The sequence below is a fragment of the Phoca vitulina genome, unplaced genomic scaffold (genome assembly GCF_004348235.1).
Source record: "Phoca vitulina isolate PV1807 unplaced genomic scaffold, GSC_HSeal_1.0 scaffold98, whole genome shotgun sequence".
Taxonomy (NCBI): domain Eukaryota; kingdom Metazoa; phylum Chordata; class Mammalia; order Carnivora; family Phocidae; genus Phoca; species Phoca vitulina.
Genome location: NW_022589801.1, coordinates 2,057,680 through 2,075,911, shown reverse-complemented (window position 1 = coordinate 2,075,911; position 18,232 = coordinate 2,057,680). Strand labels below are relative to the sequence as shown.

Here is an 18,232-nt window from a genome sequence, read left to right as displayed (position 1 = left end):
GATCCCAGGACCCTGGGATCATGACCTAAGCCAAAGGCAGACGCTTAACCAGCTGAGCCACCCAGACGTCCCTCTTTCTTTCTTTCTTTCTTTCTTTCTTTTTTAAAGATTTATTTATTTATTTTAGAGAGAGAGCAAGCAAGTGGGGGGAGGGGCAGAGGGAGAGAGAGAATCCTGAGGAGACTGCCTGCTGAGCTGGGTGCTGGGCTCCAATCCAGGACCCTGAGATCACAACCTGAGCCAAAATCAAGAGTCAGATGCTTAACCGACCTAGCCACCCAGGAACCCCAGATGGTGGTTTCCTTTTATGTGAAGAAAGCACTTGACCAGAGGGACTTTAGGGTTCCTCCTCACTCCTAGGGTCCTCAACTCTAGGCTTAGGATGTTGGCAGATTTTTCAGCTTCCCTACATAACTCTTGGCCCTGAAACAAGGATGATGAACTTAGCCCAAGTCACTCTCTAAAATGAGTCAGTCTCAAAATAGTATTTGAAAGCTTTCTATGATTGTATTTAGTTTCTGTAAAGTTCCTAGGACTCCTTTTATACCTTTGCAGTGGTTGGGGGAGGCCAGCATCCCAACTAAAGGCTCAGGCTCCAGTAGGACACCTGAGCTGAATCCCAGCTCTAGTTGCATGAATTTACACAAGTTGTTTAATGTCTCTTGCCTCAGTTTCCTTGGGTGTGAAACAGGCAAAAATTAGAGTTTCAACCTTTTAGAGCTGTCGTGAAGATTAAATTAATTAATATGTTGAGAGTTCTTAGTGTGATGCCTGGCAGAGGGTAAATGTTCTGGGAATGCTAGCCATATTTATGATTACTTCATTCTTATTTGCAATTATAGAAAAATAGCAGAGACATAAGGAATGATTAGGAATCCTAAGCTGGCAAATCTAAAAGGGAATGCTCTGTAGGATGTAGCCAGTTATGAGATTATGATTTATCAATTAGATCGCCTTTTTCTTCATCTTCAAATGTTTCTGATCGTAACAAGAAAACCAGAAAGGCTTCTCTCCACCCTGTAAAGCGTAGCTCACACTCACTGCCTTCACTTCCTGACCACCCACTCATCCTGGGCAAATGGCCTTGGAGCCTCTTGCTGACACAGCTCCCTGAAATGGTTCTCGTGAAGGTGGCCAGTGACCTAGCTGGTAAACCCCGTGGCTTCTGCTCACAGCCATCCCTCTCCATCTTGCTGGCATCACCTCTGTCTCCTAAGGTCCGATGTTCATTTCCCACTCCTGCCAAAGAGCTTCATATCTGTATCTCTTCGTAGCTCTGATTCAGCAGAGCCAGAATTGAAGTCATCTCCATCACTGGTTTGGTTGGGGATGCTACTATCAGCCCCATCACTAGGCTCAAAATCTCCATGCCACTTTTGCCACCTCTTCTCTCTTGCTCTCTTGCTCTTGCCCAGAGGATCCACCCTCCCTCCCCTCCACCCCACAGTGCAGGCTGCCACCAGGAGGATCAGGATCCACGTCCTGACCACAGCTACCACCAGCCATTCTCAAAAACATCTGATGACTTCCCATAGTCCATACTCCTTAGGCTAGCCCCAAAACGCTCCCCCCGTCTCCTCCCCGCCCCAAACCAACCCCAAACAACAATCTTTCAGGACAGCCTCATTTCTTGCTATACTCCTGCCCTTACCCCACACTCCAGACAAAATGAAGAACTGTGTTCAATTGTGTGTGCCACACAGTGCTCGGTGCCCAGAACACAGTAAGCCCTCAGTAAATATTTGTTGAACAGGAAAGAAATATGATATGTGGCCAAATAGCAAGTATGGCAAACACTAAAATGAGGAACAAGCTTCCTAAATATTTGTTCTTCTCTGCAGAGGCCAAGATGATGACTTTTCCTTTAGCATGGGAAGTTGCAGAAATTGGCACACGTACTTTTCACTGCAAGGTTGAAGCTTTCATTTGAAAGGAGAGATTATTTCACATTGCTGGGCAGAGGAGACTTTCATAATTACAGAAACATTTGACAGACACTCAAGTGTAATGTCCCTTTATAAAAGGGCAATGAAACAATAAATTATAAGAATCATTAGATGATTAGAGGGATCAGAGGATGAATTTTTTTTTTACTCTTATCAAATTTTTCTAATAAAAACTGAATTCTCATTTGAGGCAAGTTCCTTTGGGCACATTCCCAATACAATTCCAATTTATTTTTCCATTAGCTGGGAGCAGTTCTTATATTTTTTTCATTATAAGCCCATGGTGCCAAATCCACATCCTGCTAGAAGTTTGAGAGTCCAACTCCCTGGTACTTCCGAATATCATCTCTGTTACCTCTGAATGGCAACATAAATGTGGCCAGTTAGATAGGATTCGGGTTGGAAAATTAGAAGGCTGATTTAAAAAAAAAAAAAAAACCACACGGGCAGTTCTAATGAATGCTAAAATGCAAGAGGATTTATCTAAGTGATCTCATGTTTTGGGTTTGGGGAAAATGAATGGAATGTGGAAATTATGATCATCATTATCAGAAATAGATCACTTTTGGGGCGCCTGGGTGGCTCAGTCGTTAAGCGTCTGCCTTCGGCTCAGGTCATGATCCCGGGGTCCTGGGATCGAGCCCCGCATCGGGCTCCCTGCTCGGCGGGAAGCCTGCTTCTCCCTCTCCCGCTCCCCCTGCTTGTGTGTTCCCTCTCTCGCTGTGTCTTTCTCTGTCAAATAAATAAATAAAACCTTTAAAAAAAAAAAAAAAAAGAAATAGATCACTTTTATCCTCTATATGATGGTTTTAGAATCTGTACATGAATAAGTCACACATTTATCCAACCTGAGCCTTCTTGGATCTCTGGCTGCCTTGATGAGCTTTGGCAGCTTGGCCTCTCTACCTTTTCAATCCATACCCAATTGTCTTAAATTCAAATTTCAAAATGGAAATAAGTATAATTACCTACTTTTTTCAACTAACGGGTGACAGGAGAATGGAATAGTGGAGCGCATAAAATAAACTGTGGATAATCTAAAATATGTCTTTGATTCCAGAATGTTTGAGGTTTTGTATTTGAATCTGTATATGTGATCTTGTAAGAGCTCAAGGTCCTTCACAAAAACAGTCAAGTCGTATTTATGAAGACCGGGCAGGCTTTCTCAAACCCCTGACCCTCTGCTCTGTCCCCCATAAAGAGTCGTGGGAGGCTAAGTTTTGTGAAGAGCAGGAATCAAGCCTTCAGCCTCCCGGACAAGTTCAAGTCTGACCGTCCTTGTTCTGCCCACAGTAGACTCTCCCGTCCTACAGTGGCTTGGCCTGACAGGCTGGTCCAGCACTGCCTCAGTCAAGCCTCCACTGCTCAGTCTGCTTCACCATCAGGCTGCTGCTTCTTACCCTTTAATGGACTCGTTTCTTTCCTTTCTGCTTTCCTCTCTACCTCTGGCTTCCTCTTTGCTCGTGGCTTCTGTCTACTCCATCCTCTGTCTTTCTGCTTCTGCCCTGATGCTGCATGTCTTTGTTTCAAAGCCCTTCAGAGAAGAGATTTGATGAGTTCTGTTGGTCTCCATCCAGTTTAAAAACAGGACAGGGTCCAAGTGTTAGGGCCCTGGATCCTGGGACACCAGCTCGTCAGTTAATGGCTAGCCATCTTTGAGTCAGCCATCACATTGTTGTGAGTCAGAACTTTTGATTAGGTATGTATCTGTCTATCTGTATATCTATGTATCATAGATAACATGGATAGATAACATGGAGTTAGATAACATGGAGTCTTTATGAGGAGAACGGACAGGAACAAATTCTCCACCATGAAAGGATGTGGCAATTATTCAGGTGGTGAACGAAGTCAACATCTGAGGAAAAGCCAGGCCGGCTGGCTGGACGATGGCACAAGGCGTTGAACCAGCGCTGGGGGCCCAGAGGAAAAGGAACAGGGTCCAGCTTGTACCAGACTTGAGTTCCTCTAGAAGGAGGCCTCTGTGCTCCTAACTCAACTGTGTTCAGGTTTTTGTACCTGTTCGAGCTGTTCTCTTGCCCCCTAGCCTGGGAAGCACTTGTTGACACCCCTCTTACCTCCAGGGTATGAGTGGAACCTTGCTCCCCCATTCCCTTCCCATACAGAACCAGAGGCTGGTCACTCTTACAGTGTGTACCCTCAATAAGCATTTGTTAAGGATGCAAAACAAATGGCTGTCCAAAAACTTTGTAGAGAATTTTTTAAAAATTAGTTTTACAAAGCACTCTGTGGTGATTGCCTTGGAATGTCTTACTGGTACTTCTGTGCACCAAGATTTTGTATTCAGAAGACATTCTCGATTGCTTACAGTGTTTCTACCTCCCCAAAGTCCTTATAATGAGCATGACTTGAACATGTCTATTGAATGGAGTGTTCAGAATTCTGGAAGATTCTTTCCCACTGAAGAGATGCCTTAGTTGTCACGATAGTTCATTTCTGAAGTGATATTGCATTTTCAGTTGCAGCTGACACACCAATATTAGAACGTTCATTTACTGAAGAGAAATTTTGTTCTCCATTCTCTTTCAGCATTTCATAAACCTTGTGATTTTGACCCAAGACCAATGTAAAATTTAAAGTAGGAAGCACAACCAAAGCAATGAGCAAATATTTACTAAGTGCCTCCAGCAGAGGTATGCAGATGGGCTATATAGTAGCAGTTCAGTAAATGTCTGTTCGATAGTCCGAAGAACCCATTTTCTGAAATTCAGGTAAAAATGCTACAGTAGTCTCTCGCTGGTGTCAATGACATGAGGATTCCTCTACCCTTGAATATTTTTTTGGTAACATTGCTTTTCAATTCAGAAACTTTCAGTGCTTTCCTCTTACTGGAGCCTGAGGCTGGAACTCTCCCGCACTCTCCTCCATAACCTGCCATATTTTCCCCAATACCTCTGTTCACCCCTTCCTGCCCAGGTGCCATGAACGACCAGTGTGCTCTGCCGTGTGTGTGTGTGTGTGTGTGTGTGTGTTCCTTCTCTTGTAATGCTTCTTTTTTTCCTACACCTGCCCAATTCCTACACCTGTTCTTGAAGCCTCAGAGCAAGTGTGTTTTGTTCCACAAAATCCTCCCTCATTCCATCAATGAACATTTGCAGAGTAGCTCCCATGGGCCTGCCATACAATGCTTAGTAAGATGGTCCCAGCCCTCAAGCAGCATAACAGCTGAGTGAATGAGGCACAGAAGTCCCCAGACGATGATATCAGCGCGACTCACCTTTTTTCACTTAACAAAACACGGAGAAAGTGATAAGATTCTTCATGGCCCCCAGGCCGCTTGTAGCTGGAGGGTCCCAGCTGCCCCAGATCTGACCCAATCACTCTAAAGGCAGAGAGGGGCCAAAGCTTGCCCTTCCTCCAACTAACGCCAGCTTGGAAACTCAGGGTAATGCTACAGAGTGATGAATCTGCAGGTAGGAGTTGGGACAGGAGAGCCATGGGTCCCTCTCCCAGGCTCGCAGGTAAGGAAGGGCTTCCCAGGGAAGTGGCAGCAAGCTGACTCTTGAAGGATGCTAGCTGGCCAAAGATGGTGGTGGAAGGGGGACGAGGAGTGGGTCGCCAGAGGCAACGGCCTGCACCCCTTTGTGGAAGGCAGGGAGTGCATCAGGATGGCGTGGTATGGCTTGAGGGGCAGTGGAACGTGGCTCTAGGGGCAAGCGGACATGAAACGAGGAGAGCTGTGGGTGTTCTCCCAGCCAGACTGCGAACTCCTCGAGGGAGGAGACTGCATTGGATAATTCGGCGTCTTCTACACTGCTGATCATGTAAGGGCTTGATTCGGCCTCATTTGACAGAAAAGTCTCGCTTTACTAGTGACAGTGTCTTGAAGGCTGCCATGAGACATGTGAACAGTCTCTCATGAGAGCAGCGTGGAGGTGAACCGTGTTTTCTAGAGTTGGTATAAACCCCACTGGAGCGGAAAGATCTGACAGGCTTACAGTTCTCCAGTCCCTCATGTTTCCAGGACAAGCTCCTCGTTTTGCTTTAAAGAATGCCTGACATGGCTTTTTATTCTGACCCTGGGTTGGTTATCTACCCATTGTCTCTAGCCTTACACGTGCTGCCTTTGTGTCCTCTGCTCTGTGACGCTGGAGCTGGGAGTGAGCTAGCTGCAGTTCCCCAGGCTTCCTGGAGCTTTCTGTTAGTGTCTGCCTGCAGGAGGCACTGGTTGGAGATCAGAAGGCGGAGAAAAGCAAGAAGCCTCCCGCTTCTGCCACCAACGGTGTGGCGGTTGTTGGCAACAGCTGCATGAGCTGGGGCGGGGTGGTGATTCCTGTCTCCAGCCCCCTAGGTGGAGGCAGCACGTTTTTAGGGTTCCAGAACCAATAGCAGTGGTTTCTTCAATAGTGTAGCAGCACGTGCAAGTTCCAGGTGTCCACCCCGGGGCCATTAGCAACCCCTGAGCTTGGGTATCCATCTGGCTTTCTTTTTGCTCTTCACCCCCTTCTTTCTTCATTCAACCCTTCCAACCCCTTTGCAACCAACCTCCTGTGTATTAATTTCTCTGTTCAAAATACCTAAAATCGTTTCTTTTTTCTTTTTTTTTAAAAGATTTTATTTATTCATTTGAGACACAGAGATAGAGAGAGAGCATGAGCAGGGAGAGAGGCAGAGGGAGAGGGAGAAGCAGGCTCCCCGCTGAGCCAGGAGCCCGATGCGGGGCTCGATCCAAGCTGAAGGCAGACGCTTAACCATCTGAGCCACCCAGGTGCCCCTCTTTTTTTCTTTTCTGACTGGTGCCTGGCTGATACGCCTGTTTGTAGGGCGGTGATCCGTCACTCTAAGAGAGTGTAAAGAAATACCGGTTGTTATGAAAAAGGTGACAACGATTATGTCGTCCAGCTATCCGTAGCTCCAAATGGCCCAATGTTGGGCAGTGATGGTCCTGAGTGTATTTTTCCAGTAAAGGTTTTTATCCTGTTTGAAAGGAATTGATAGAGTAGCACAGTTGAACTGCTGAAATTGGTTTTATGCATGGATGGATTTCAGATGCAGGGCTGTTGATCCAGCATCTTTTACAACTACCGAATTCACAGAGGAAGAAAAAGAAAAGAAAAAAAATCCCCAAAGCTCTGCAATTCTCTGGCGCACAATCCTCTTCCATCATGCCTTCAGAGTATACATCAAATATAATAAAACCAGTGAGTCAGCGTTAATGGTGTGGCTAAAAAGGGAGTGATCCCTTCAGTCCTCCTAAACACTCTTGGCAGAGATTTTTTCCTGCCATGGGGCGTTGCTGATTGTTCTAACAATGCCTGGAAGGGAGCCCTTTCCCGGTAAGATGGTAGGATTCTCTTTTGGGGTTTTCTTGAGCAATTTTAGCAATGTCTTGTACACATACACAAATGCCACTGACCACAGCACTTAAGTATGGTGAGGTCTCATAATTCCAAAATTACATAGCTGCCCAGGTTGGCTTTTGTCTGAATAGTCGGATAGGCCCCTCTACCCCAACAGCGTGAAGGCGAATGAAATGGGAAAGGCATCTTTCAAGGCTTCTCTCACATCAGGATAAGCAAAGGTGTGAGGAGGAAGTGTAAAAAATAAAAAAATAAAAATCATTTAGCTCTCTGCTGTCCTTCATCTGGATGAACTTTAATGTCCACCTGGAGTCGAATATTAAATAGGTTGGTTCTATTTGAATTGTCTTGTTAATTTCTTGGTCCGTGTGTGCCCTGTCTGATTACACAACAGAAACAGTTGGGACACTGGGTCTGAAAACACATAAGCTTTTACTGCCTATCCTGGTCCTAGTTCCCCTGTAGCTTCTAGACTAAAAGTGATAGAGCACACTGTTTATCAAGTGAAATGAGAGGGTTCCTGCCACATCTACAGGAGCCAGGAAGGACCTCCTGGGGTGATTCCTCTTGAAGCCTTCATAACTGAAAGAAGATCCCATTTAAGTGAGTAGCCAACAAACCAGAATCACAACATTTATTTATTTTTAAAAGATTTTATTTATTTATTTGAGAGAGAGCTAGAGTGCACAAGCAGGGGGAGTTGCAGGCAGAGGGAGAAGTAGGGTCCCTGCTGAGCAGGGAGCCCAACGCTGGGCTCGATCCCGGGACCCTGGGATGGTGACCCGAGCCAAAGGCAGACACTTAACTGACTGAGCCACCCAGAATCACAACATTTATAAACATTCATATATAATGCAATTTGGTTGCTAATGCATAGAGGGGACTGGAGTTGAAGAGAACTACAGATCACTTGCTTGATTTCTTAGAAGTCAATTGCTGTAGGCATGGCCCCACCAACAACTATGCACCATCCAAGCAATAAAGGGAAAAGATTAGCTTCTGGAGTGGACTCTGAGTTTAGCTCAGGTGTCACCTCCAGGAAGCCTTCTCTGCCCTGAGAATTTCACTGATGGCCCCATCCTATCTTCTGTCCTAGTACCTTGAACTTGTGGCACTGTCTTGGGGTTTAATTCCTTACCTACCTCTCCCACTAGTGTGTAAGTGTCCTGAGGTTAGATGCCGGATGACTTTGCCCCTCATAGGCACTCAGAAAATGTGGAAAGAACATAGCAGTTTTGTTGGGGACAGAATACGGATTGATGAAGTTACAGGCAGAACTTCTTACCTAAGCATTTCCCTTATTTCCACTGGCTCTGAACTGGAGAAGGCAAAAAGAAACTGCATGGTAGAGAAGGAACAAAAGGAATAAAAGAGGGAATCATCATGGAAAAGATAAGAAACAGAGGACTCAGTGGGGCTTGGTATGACTGCTTTCTTAAACAGATACCATAGATGTAATTGGAAAATCCAGGATCGTGTGCTCTGCAAAGTTAGGATGAATGAGCAACCAATTACGACCTATACTTTGGAGGCCCATATTCCATGTCATTCCAGTTCTTAGGACAATGAACTGAAATCCAGATTTTCCTGAGCTAAAATGTGAATGGTTTGTGATGAGTTTAACTACAGGGCCAGATTTCTTCCAAAACCTGCCCTTCTGCTGACAGATGGAGAAGCAACATATTATCAGAAAGGCCCCAAAAGGAAGGCAGTTGTCTTTTCTGCTTGCTCTCTGGCTTCTGCTGTAGGTTTCGCCACTAACCAGTGTCCAGGGGGAGTTCCTGCCGTCTTCCTGAAAAAGCCCATTGAGTCTGCAATTGAAACTTGGCCTTCCAGGCTTTCCTTTCTCCTCTGACATATGCCTCTGCTTACAGAATGTTTGTGAATGCTTTCATTTCCATCTCTTACTGAGAGGGGAAAAGATGGAGAAAGTGGAGAGGAACATATCTTTTTGATATTCATCCATTCAACAAAATTTTGTCCATTGCTGAAGGCTCAAGCAGAGAGGTAGTGTGGTGGAATGATGTAGGGGCTCTGGAATCAAACAGACCTGGATGTGAATTCTGGTTCTGTCATTTACTAGCTGCCTAAATTACTATTTGCATCTGCTAAACTAATCTCTCAGGGCTTCCGTTTCTTCCTCTGTAAAATAGGAATAGTAGCTACCCATGCTACTTGGTCTTTTGGCCAATCTTGTGGGCATGGCTCGGTGGCTTTCTCCATCCTCTGTCAAATGGCAGAGATTTCTCCATTTGCAAGAGGCAGTTTGCTTGTCTGTCACTTAGAACAATGTGTAATAAGGTCTAGGATTTTCCATTCCCAAAAGATATTTTAGGCAAGATGCATCAATCAGTGTCTCAAAGGTTGTATCCCATAATGGTTTGTCTTTATTGCTTACATCCGGTTGTGAAATCTTGTTGCCCGGTTGCTACAAGGAAATGTCTTTGTCATAGAGCACAGGAAGTCTGGTTCTCAGGCCCCAAAGCAGAGAAAAAAGTTGTCATTCAATGTCATGGCTGTCATGCCTAAGTTATGTTCATGGTGCTGGGTAGTGGTTGAATCTTTTTGTCTGTTCCCCCTGAATCAAGGGAGGACCACGGGAGGAAGGAATCATGTATGTCTTCCTGGACCTTTAAAACAGCTCAACAGTCATGGAGAGAAATATCACCATGGAAGAGCTAAGAAACCCATGCATGTCATAGTTGATTATTAATTACTGCTATCGAGACATCACAACTTTGCTGGGGGGAAAAACTATTCTGATTGAGGTTTGCCTCTTAAGAGTTTTGAATTTTTGGATAACTGGTTTCTAAAAAGAACCTATGTATTACTTTGGGAGCTTGGCAGGAAGAAGGGTGTCTCCTTGATCTTTGGCCCCCCTAGTTCCCTGTAAATATTAACTTGCAGGGTTGTTGTGAGGATTATTGTAATGGTTAAAATAACACATCTTTGGTGTGTATCCAAAAGATGATGTGCCCAGTGGTAGTTACTATTAACAAGTTGTAGTACATAAGAACACTAAGCAAAAGAGAGGCGGATCACTCAGCCTTTCTATAGATGATTACCTATTTGGTTAACTTCAAACCTTTTGACATGGTGAAAGATTAGAACATGGGGCCCAGGAGAAAGTGGCAGGACACGTGATGAAGTGGTAAAATCAAAGGCTTTGGCACCCAAACGATCTGCCCTTAAACCTTGTATTTCTTCTTCCTGTGCCTAAGCTAGTCCTTCCTCCCGAGTCCCGGTAAATTGGGGATAGCGATGCCTATCACTGGGGATGCCACGAAGGTCAGAGACAGTCGGTGAGGTGCCTGGAACTGCTGGGCCTCGGAAGCTGTTGTTGGATTAGAGTGGGACCTGCCCCTGGGACCTGTCGCCAGGAATGCTGCCCAGGCCGGACGACCGGGGAACGGGACCTGCAGCTGGGGCCAGGGGCTCCGGTTGAGGCAGCCCGGGGTGGTCGGGTCGCGCACCCAGGCGGAGGCCGAGAGCTCCCTCGGGCCTTCCGTTGGCAGTCTGAGCTGCCTCTGCACTCGCCGAGGAGGATTAAAGCCAGATGTGGCGGGGGGGGAGGGGGGCGGCGCGGAGACGCCGAGCTCTCGGAGCCTGGGACCCGAGACCAAGACGCAGCTCCAGACCTCGCCGTGACATTAAATGCAGCGGGGGGAGGAAAGGGATCTCAGGAGAGTTATATAGGCTGCGAGACGGCACCCCTAAATGACAGCCGGGCAGGCCACTGACGCGAGCGGCTAGGCCGCGCGGGGGCGCCCAGTGGAGGGCGCGCAGCACCGGCGGCCAATGGCTGGCGGGGTCGCGGGCGGGGCCGACGGGCGGGGCGGCCGCGGCGCTCCAGCGGCGGGGGCGGAGTCGCGCTGGGGAGGCGGGGCACCCGGCAGCAGCAGCGGCTGCAGCGGCGGCCACAGCAGCCTCGGCGGCGGCCGCGGCAGCACTGGCAACGCCAGCGGCGGGTGAGGGGCTCACGGCTCGCGGCGGCGGCACGCGGGCGGCCTCGAGGTGGGGGCGCAGGGCGGCTGCGCGGAGGGGCGCGGGATGGAGGGGCGGTGCCGGCTGCTGGGCTGCGAGCCGCCGGGGTCGCGAAAGATCCACCTGCTGGTAACGGAGGCGCCCGCGCCGCGGCCCGACAGGGAGCTCGCGCCTCCGGCTGCTGCGGGGCCGGATCGGGGCGCTGGCTGGGCCTCGGGGCGGGGCGCGGGCCGGGGCGCCCTGGCCGCGGGGTCAGCTCCGTGCCACCGCCGCCGCCGCTACAGCCCCTTGGTGCCGCGCGCTCTCGCGGTGGCCGGCAGGGCGCCTGGTGCGTTTCCCGGCGCTCCCCGGCGCAGCGGGGCTCGTCGACTTTGGGGCAAAGTGGAGGAAAGTGCGGGCTTAGGGGGTACTGGGGGGAAGGGAGAGTTGCCCGCGGGCCCGGCCGCCAGGGCCCACACCCGCCCCGGGGTTGGAGCCTTTACAGGGCCGGGGGCAGGTGAGGCGGGGGCCAGGAGGTCCGGGGCATGGAGGCAGGGGTGCTCCCGCCGACGCAGAGGCGGCGTGTAGCGGTCGTAGCGAGTCTTTCTACAAACTGAAGGTGTGAGGATCGGGTGTGAAAGAGCACCCCCATCCCCCCCAGGCCCCAGTTGTCCTGGAGGGGGAAGCTGCAGATGGGACCCTTAGGTTGGGTCCGGGTGATTGCACACAAAGTGTACCAGGTGACACCTCCGAGGCGTGTTTTACGAGCTGGCAGTCATACCACTTGCGCGCCCGCTTTTATTTCTCGCAGCATGTGTTTCTCTTGAGCCCGTTCATTGCTTACAGTCCGAATTGCGAAATGTAAGCAGACATAATGTATGTTTTTAATGCTTTCCATGTATTTTGCTGTTGTGCTTTTGCTGTCGGACGCATTCTCGTGGAAGATAATGATAGCGTCGCTTGGTGGCATACAGAACCTAAATTTAGAATCAAATAATCGTTTTGTGGTTTATCTTTCTTTTTCTGAATGTTAAAAAAATAGTTTTATTAACAGGTTATCGTGGCATGGGTTTCTTTAGCCCGCACTTGTAAATCCGAAAATGTACTGGACGATGAGATTATGTAAACTGTATTAATGAAAGATATTAATCCTTTGATAAATTTAAAATAAATGAAATTTTACATAATTACTGTGTATAAAGTTATATAGCTCACGTCGTGGATTTCATGCTTGTGCCTTTCTTCAGGCACCTCTGTCCTGTCTGTGGGATAATGAGGGAATATGCCAAGTGTTCAGCAAAGTATTCTCAGCCATAAAATGTATTGAATGTTTCAGAGAACACTTTAAATGAAGGTTTTTGTATCTAATAATAAAACAATAGGACTGAAGCCCTTAAAGGGCAGTCAGATGAAACATTTTTCAGTCTGAGGTCTAGAGTTGAAGTTCCATTTGTCTTTGGCAGGATGAAGAAGATGATTAGTAATTTTAGCCACCACCTTTTTTATTGTTAAAGATTCAAATATGTTAAGTGATAATCTCAGAGCATTAAGGTGTTAGATTCAAATTTTTGCAAATGATAAACGATAAAACGATAAAAATGAGTCACTTTGTTTCTTGCCTTAGGTAGTCAGTCAATCCAGAGGGCTCTTGGCTGTCCAGACTGTGACTGCCTCCTGGTTGAAGAGCATGGAGATCATTAGTTTTGCTTTGGTCTGGAGTCTTCACTTGTGCTGTGCAGTTAAACTTCATTAGTTTGGAAACCCTAATTAAAATGTATGACTACATTCTTACTGAGTAAAATGCTCTTACATTTGTCCTGCAGAATTTCAGGTCTTATTTGTTAGTAGAATTGATAAGTATCTTCAGACTGAGCTTAATAGCTTCCTGGATCCAATTTTTAATATTTGGTATATTTTTCACATATTACTAATAGTATATCTATAGTCTACTTTGATTTTAGAAGTCATTCACTTTTATTGTATTTATACTGAATTTTATCATATGGGCTTTCTTTGTCTTTAATAAAACTATTTAAAAATATCCTTTATGATTCCTTCTCCACTTCCCCGTAATAATTAATTGGATGTTTACTCTAATAACCTGTATACTTTTAGGTCTTTCACTAGGAAAAAATCCTTCCTGAAGTAGGGTGCGGCTAAATATGTAGCAACAGAAAGTTATATACATTTTTATATAGTGTCACACCAGGATTATAATTCTACATTATATAATTCACTGAGTTATCACATCTCTTTTTATAATCAGAACTCATTATTGGGTGCTTATTGATATAAGACAATATATTAGGCACTTTTAAGAATTTAGTTCAAATTGTAGGATTTTGCCACAAAGATTTTAAAGTCTAAACCATCAGTGTGAACGTGTTTGATGTTAACTTGTCTTAACTATAGAAAGTGAGTCACTTTGGTTGTAGAAAATAGTGATAACTTTTGAGAATATCTTTGGAGTTCTTTGTTTTCAGATAGAAAGAGGAAGCAAGGAAGTAGAGGGGTTCAGTGCTTCTAGAATATTATGCCACAGTGAGAGCTACTGGCCAAGGAGGGTTAAAAGGCGGGCGGGCGGGCGGGCGGGCGGGCGGGCGGGCGGGCGGGTGTGTGTGTGTGTGTGTGTGTGTGTGTGTGTGTGTGTGTGTGTGTGGTGGGGGAGGGGTGCTTAGCCAGAGGTTACAGGAAGTGAGAAATTTGTTTAAAGTCTTAGGTTTAAACTCGGAAATTTCCTATGAATTTTGCAGTTTATTTCATAATAGATCCATATTCGTTATAGAAGAGAACATTTTTAAAATTCACACACTGTTGGATAACAATACCTCAGGAAGGTTCTCTAGACAGGGAGTGGCCCTAGCACTTCTCTTTGTACTTACAAGGTGCAGGTGGCCCAGTTTGAGAGGCAAAGGGTGGTAGGTAAGATTAGTGTTCCCTCTCTGGGTTAACAGTGCCTGTCTCATTACACCTGAAACTAATGTAACATTGTGTGTCAATTATACTTCAATTTAAAAAAGGCCTGCCTCTTAGGGTTTTGTTGAAGATTTAAAGCATATAATGAAGCATAGGAAACAGTACCTTGTAGCTTCTATCATTGTTACCATTAATACTATGCCTTAGACTAGCAGAGATTTCTAGTTACTATGTTCAGTTTTACAAAGTAGCTGAGATGGTGGTTTCTGAATTGCCTACAAATGGCTACTTTAATCAGCCATACTTTGTAGCTGAGGGAATTGTCCCTTGGGCTTGTTAGGCATTTTTGGAGGTGCATTAACTCACCCCAGTAGAGTGTGTCTTAGTGTATTGCCACGTGCATCTTATGGTCCCTTTGAGGCCACTGGGAATCAATGGACATCTTGGAGTGCCTGACATGCCCCCAGGGAATGAGATTGGCTATGCATAGTGCAGACCAAACCCGTGGCTGGCTGCAGTTGTTTGTTTTGTTTTGTTTTTTTTTGGTTTGTTTGTTTGCTTTTATTTTTTTTAACACAGTTAACATTTATGGAAAACCTATTAAGTGCTAGGTGACTATACTTAAGTACGTATAAGGACTTGATTGAATTCAAATTTCTCAACAGCTCTGCTAGCTGGGTGGTGATCTCCAGATTTTCGGAGTGAATGTTCTGGTTGGGTTGCTGCATTTTCTAAATCCTTCCGTATTCCCAATTGACACCTTGGGAGCAGGTTAATCACTGGAACAACTACGTTTCTTTTATGATAATGATAAATGGCAATAATAACTGTGACCTTTCTATTTAACAGTATTTGTGTCCTAGAAGTGGAGCCAGGACAGGTGGTTTGCTCAATTTTATGGATGAAAAAGCGAGGCCTAGATCAGTGGCACACCTGAGGTCCTATATAGAATGATGTTGCTGGATCTAGAGCCCAGGTTTTTTGATGCTTGTAGGTTGTATTCTGTCAGTTTTTCTTAAAAATTTTCAAAACAGTAACTATTATTTTGCAATAGGGAAACTGAGGAGTGTGACGGTTATATTACTTAGGAACTGTTGTGTGATCCTCAGAGTTATCAGCTTGGAATCTGTGGCTTACTATTTGTTTAACAAGTCCCGCAACTTCTCCCTTTAAATAATGAGCCATAATTTTCTTTTTGCCGACAAAACAGAATCAGTGAGGAGGGAATATAGTTTGAAGCTCTTTTTCTGGAGGAGAAACACCATACGATTCTAGAATATAATAAATGAATTGTTTAGATGTGGGGATAATCTTTGTAGATGGAGGTTAGCCCAGCCAAAAGTCTGTTCATAATGGTGAATGATAAATGAAGAAAATAATATTTTGCATTATTGAACAAGTTTTTCTTTCTCCTTTTTCCCTGAATAGGAAGAAAGAAGCCTGAGACAGCAGCCTATGAAGACTGTGAAGACAATCCTGAATAGCAATTATGAATGATGTTGCTGCTAGGCTTGTTCTGCGGAGCATCTGAAATGAACCTCTCTTATTGATTGTTTTTATTGGCCCAGAGCCAGGAGTACTGGATTCAGTTGACTTCAGGATTAAAAAGAGAACAGTCCTGGTTATCATCATAAACATATGAACCAGTGTGATGGTGAAATGAGATGAGGCTCCGAAATGGAACTGTAGCTACTGTTTTAGCATTTATCACTTCGTTCCTGACTTTATCTTGGTATACTACGTGGCAAAATGGGAAAGGTAAGGCAAATATCTCCAAAAATGTGCATGAAATGTAGTAGTAAAGGGTGCATAAATGCTTTGGTTAAGTACCCCAACAGTCTGCATGTTGCATGCTCTCTGCTGGTGGCCTCCTAGTTTCTTTCTGATACAAAAATGAAACTGTATTCTTGGACAGAGGAGACAGAATTTCTAATTTGAATGGGGTTTGTTTTCAATTTCTTATAATTGCACTTGGAGAAATAGATACTGATCAGTGGTTATATTATACATGGCAGCCAAGTTGAATAATAGACTTTTGTTTTGACATTTTATTTTTATTAAACATCATAAATGCTTAATAAGCTTCTTTGTACTGGATGTTGTTTAAAGTGCTTAAAAGGACACAATCAGCGCCTTCATGAAATTTACATGCTGATTATAGTAATGATTTGGTGCTGTGTAGTTAATGATTTAAACTACATGTGTTGACAGATTGCTCTTTGGGCAAGAGTATTTATGAAGTGGGTGAGGATAAATTCTTAAAAACTGGAAACAAATTTTTTTTTTTTAAGATTTTATTCATTTGACAGAGAGAGACACAGCGAGAGAGGGAACACAAGCAGGGGGAGTGGGAGAGGGAGAAGCAGGCTTCCTGCGGAGCAGGGAGTCCAATGTGGGGCTCGATCCCAGGACCCTGGGATCATGACCTGAGCCGAAGGCAGATGCTTAACGACTGAGCCACCCAGGCGCCCCTTGGAAACAAATTTTAAGTTTATTGTGTTTTACTGTTGAATTATGTTTTTAAGGAAGGTTATTTGTTAAGTGATATTCAGGGATAATGCCTTTGCTTTTTTTTTTTAACCTTATTTATTTATTTATTTGAGAGAGAGAGAGCACGTGTGCATGCACAGGGGGAAGGGCAGAGGGAGAGGGAGAGAGAGAAAATCTTAAGCAGGCTCCATGCCCAGCATAGAGCCCAGCTCCAGGCTCAATCTCTCACAACCCTGAGCTCATGACCTGAACCAAAATCAAGAGTCGGATGCTCAGCCTACTGAGCCAACCAGGTGCCCCCATTCCTTATGTTAATCTAGGGAACGTTGATGGCAAAGAAGGATGGAAGTATATATTTGGTTTTTTAGAATCAAGTTAGAGTAGTCATCATCACCAGGTTATTTGAGGGTTCTATTGCTGGCGTTATTTTATTAACTTACATGAAGATAACTGAAAAGGTGCATTCGTTATTTAATTTTCTTCTGGCATGTATATAGATATGTATATGTAGATGTGTATATCTCTGTGTGAGTACATGTGTATAAAATAAGCTGATTAAAGTGGAAAGCATATGATCTATTCTTTAAGCAAGTATACTATCTCCCTTTTTTTTTTTTTTTTTTTTCCTGAGTTGGGCTGTAATTTTGAGAGGAACTATACCGGGGAGAAATGAATGAAAAACTTGGTGAAGACCTTTATTCTTTGTGGACAAATATATACATTTTAGATTAGTTTTTTAATTGTACCAAAAGGAGAAGACATACTTAGGAAGACCTTTGACTAGTTAATTTAATCAAACTATTGATTGTCCCAGACATGACCAAAACAGATCACTGGCCTTAAAAGTTTACTTATGAAATAAGAGAATTGACCATAAGGGGAATATATGGATTTTTTTCTTATCAGGAAACTTATCTATTCAGAGTTATAGTCATGGAGAAATGTGATCCTTCTCACTGAGTCTTATGTAAGGGATTAAAATTTTTGGAATCTCCGTTCCACTTACCTTGTTTCTTGTGTAAAGGCATTATAAGCATTATTTTCTCTTTGTATTAAGCTGTCTTTAGGGGTGCCTGGGTGCCTCAGTGGGCTAAGCATCTGCCTTGGGCTCAGGTCATGATCCCAGGGTCCTGGGATCGAGCCCCATGTCACTCTGCTCAGCGAGGAGCCTGCTTCTCCCTGTCCTTCTCCTTCTGCCTCCTACTCCCCCTGCTTGTGCGCTCTCTCTGTCAAATAAATAAATAAATAAAATCTTAAAAAAAAAAAGTTGTCTTTAGAATCAAGATTTAAAACATATAAATATTCTTTCATCCTGTGGTATTAGATAACACAAAGTCCATTCTCTTTGATTATCATTCTTTGACCAGCTCTGTAATCCTTTCATGATATTCTTCCGCTCTGTTTTTCTGCTTAGTGTTTTGTCCAGACTTTTTCAGGTATCAACAGAGGACTCCTGTTATGGTTATGTAAGATCCTCTGTTTTTTTAAATTTTTTTATTTGTTTGTTTGTTTAAGATTTTATTTATTTGAGAGAGAGGAGAAGCAGGCTCTCCATTGAGCAGGGAGCCTGGTGTGGGGCTCAATCCCAGGACCCCT

General features: G+C 44.8%; 1 protein-coding gene across 10 annotated transcripts in view; it reads left to right on the top strand.

Annotated features, from left to right (window-relative positions):
- The first annotated feature begins 11,168 nt into the window (after window positions 1-11,168).
- MGAT4A (alpha-1,3-mannosyl-glycoprotein 4-beta-N-acetylglucosaminyltransferase A) overlaps window positions 11,169-18,232 on the top strand; it is a 123,447-nt gene continuing 116,383 nt past the window's right edge. For 6 of the 10 annotated variants that reach the window (XM_032397336.1, XM_032397335.1, XM_032397334.1 and 3 more), the window contains exons 1-2: window positions 11,178-11,281; window positions 15,575-15,904. In XM_032397336.1, the coding sequence (XP_032253227.1) occupies window positions 15,811-15,904 (94 nt within the window). In that variant the 5' untranslated portion in view covers window positions 11,178-11,281; window positions 15,575-15,810. Of the gene's footprint in view, window positions 11,282-11,882; window positions 12,092-12,854; window positions 13,005-15,574; window positions 15,905-18,232 lie in introns of those variants that run through there. The other 4 variants (XM_032397329.1, XM_032397328.1, XM_032397332.1 and 1 more) reach the window with 4 other exon arrangements.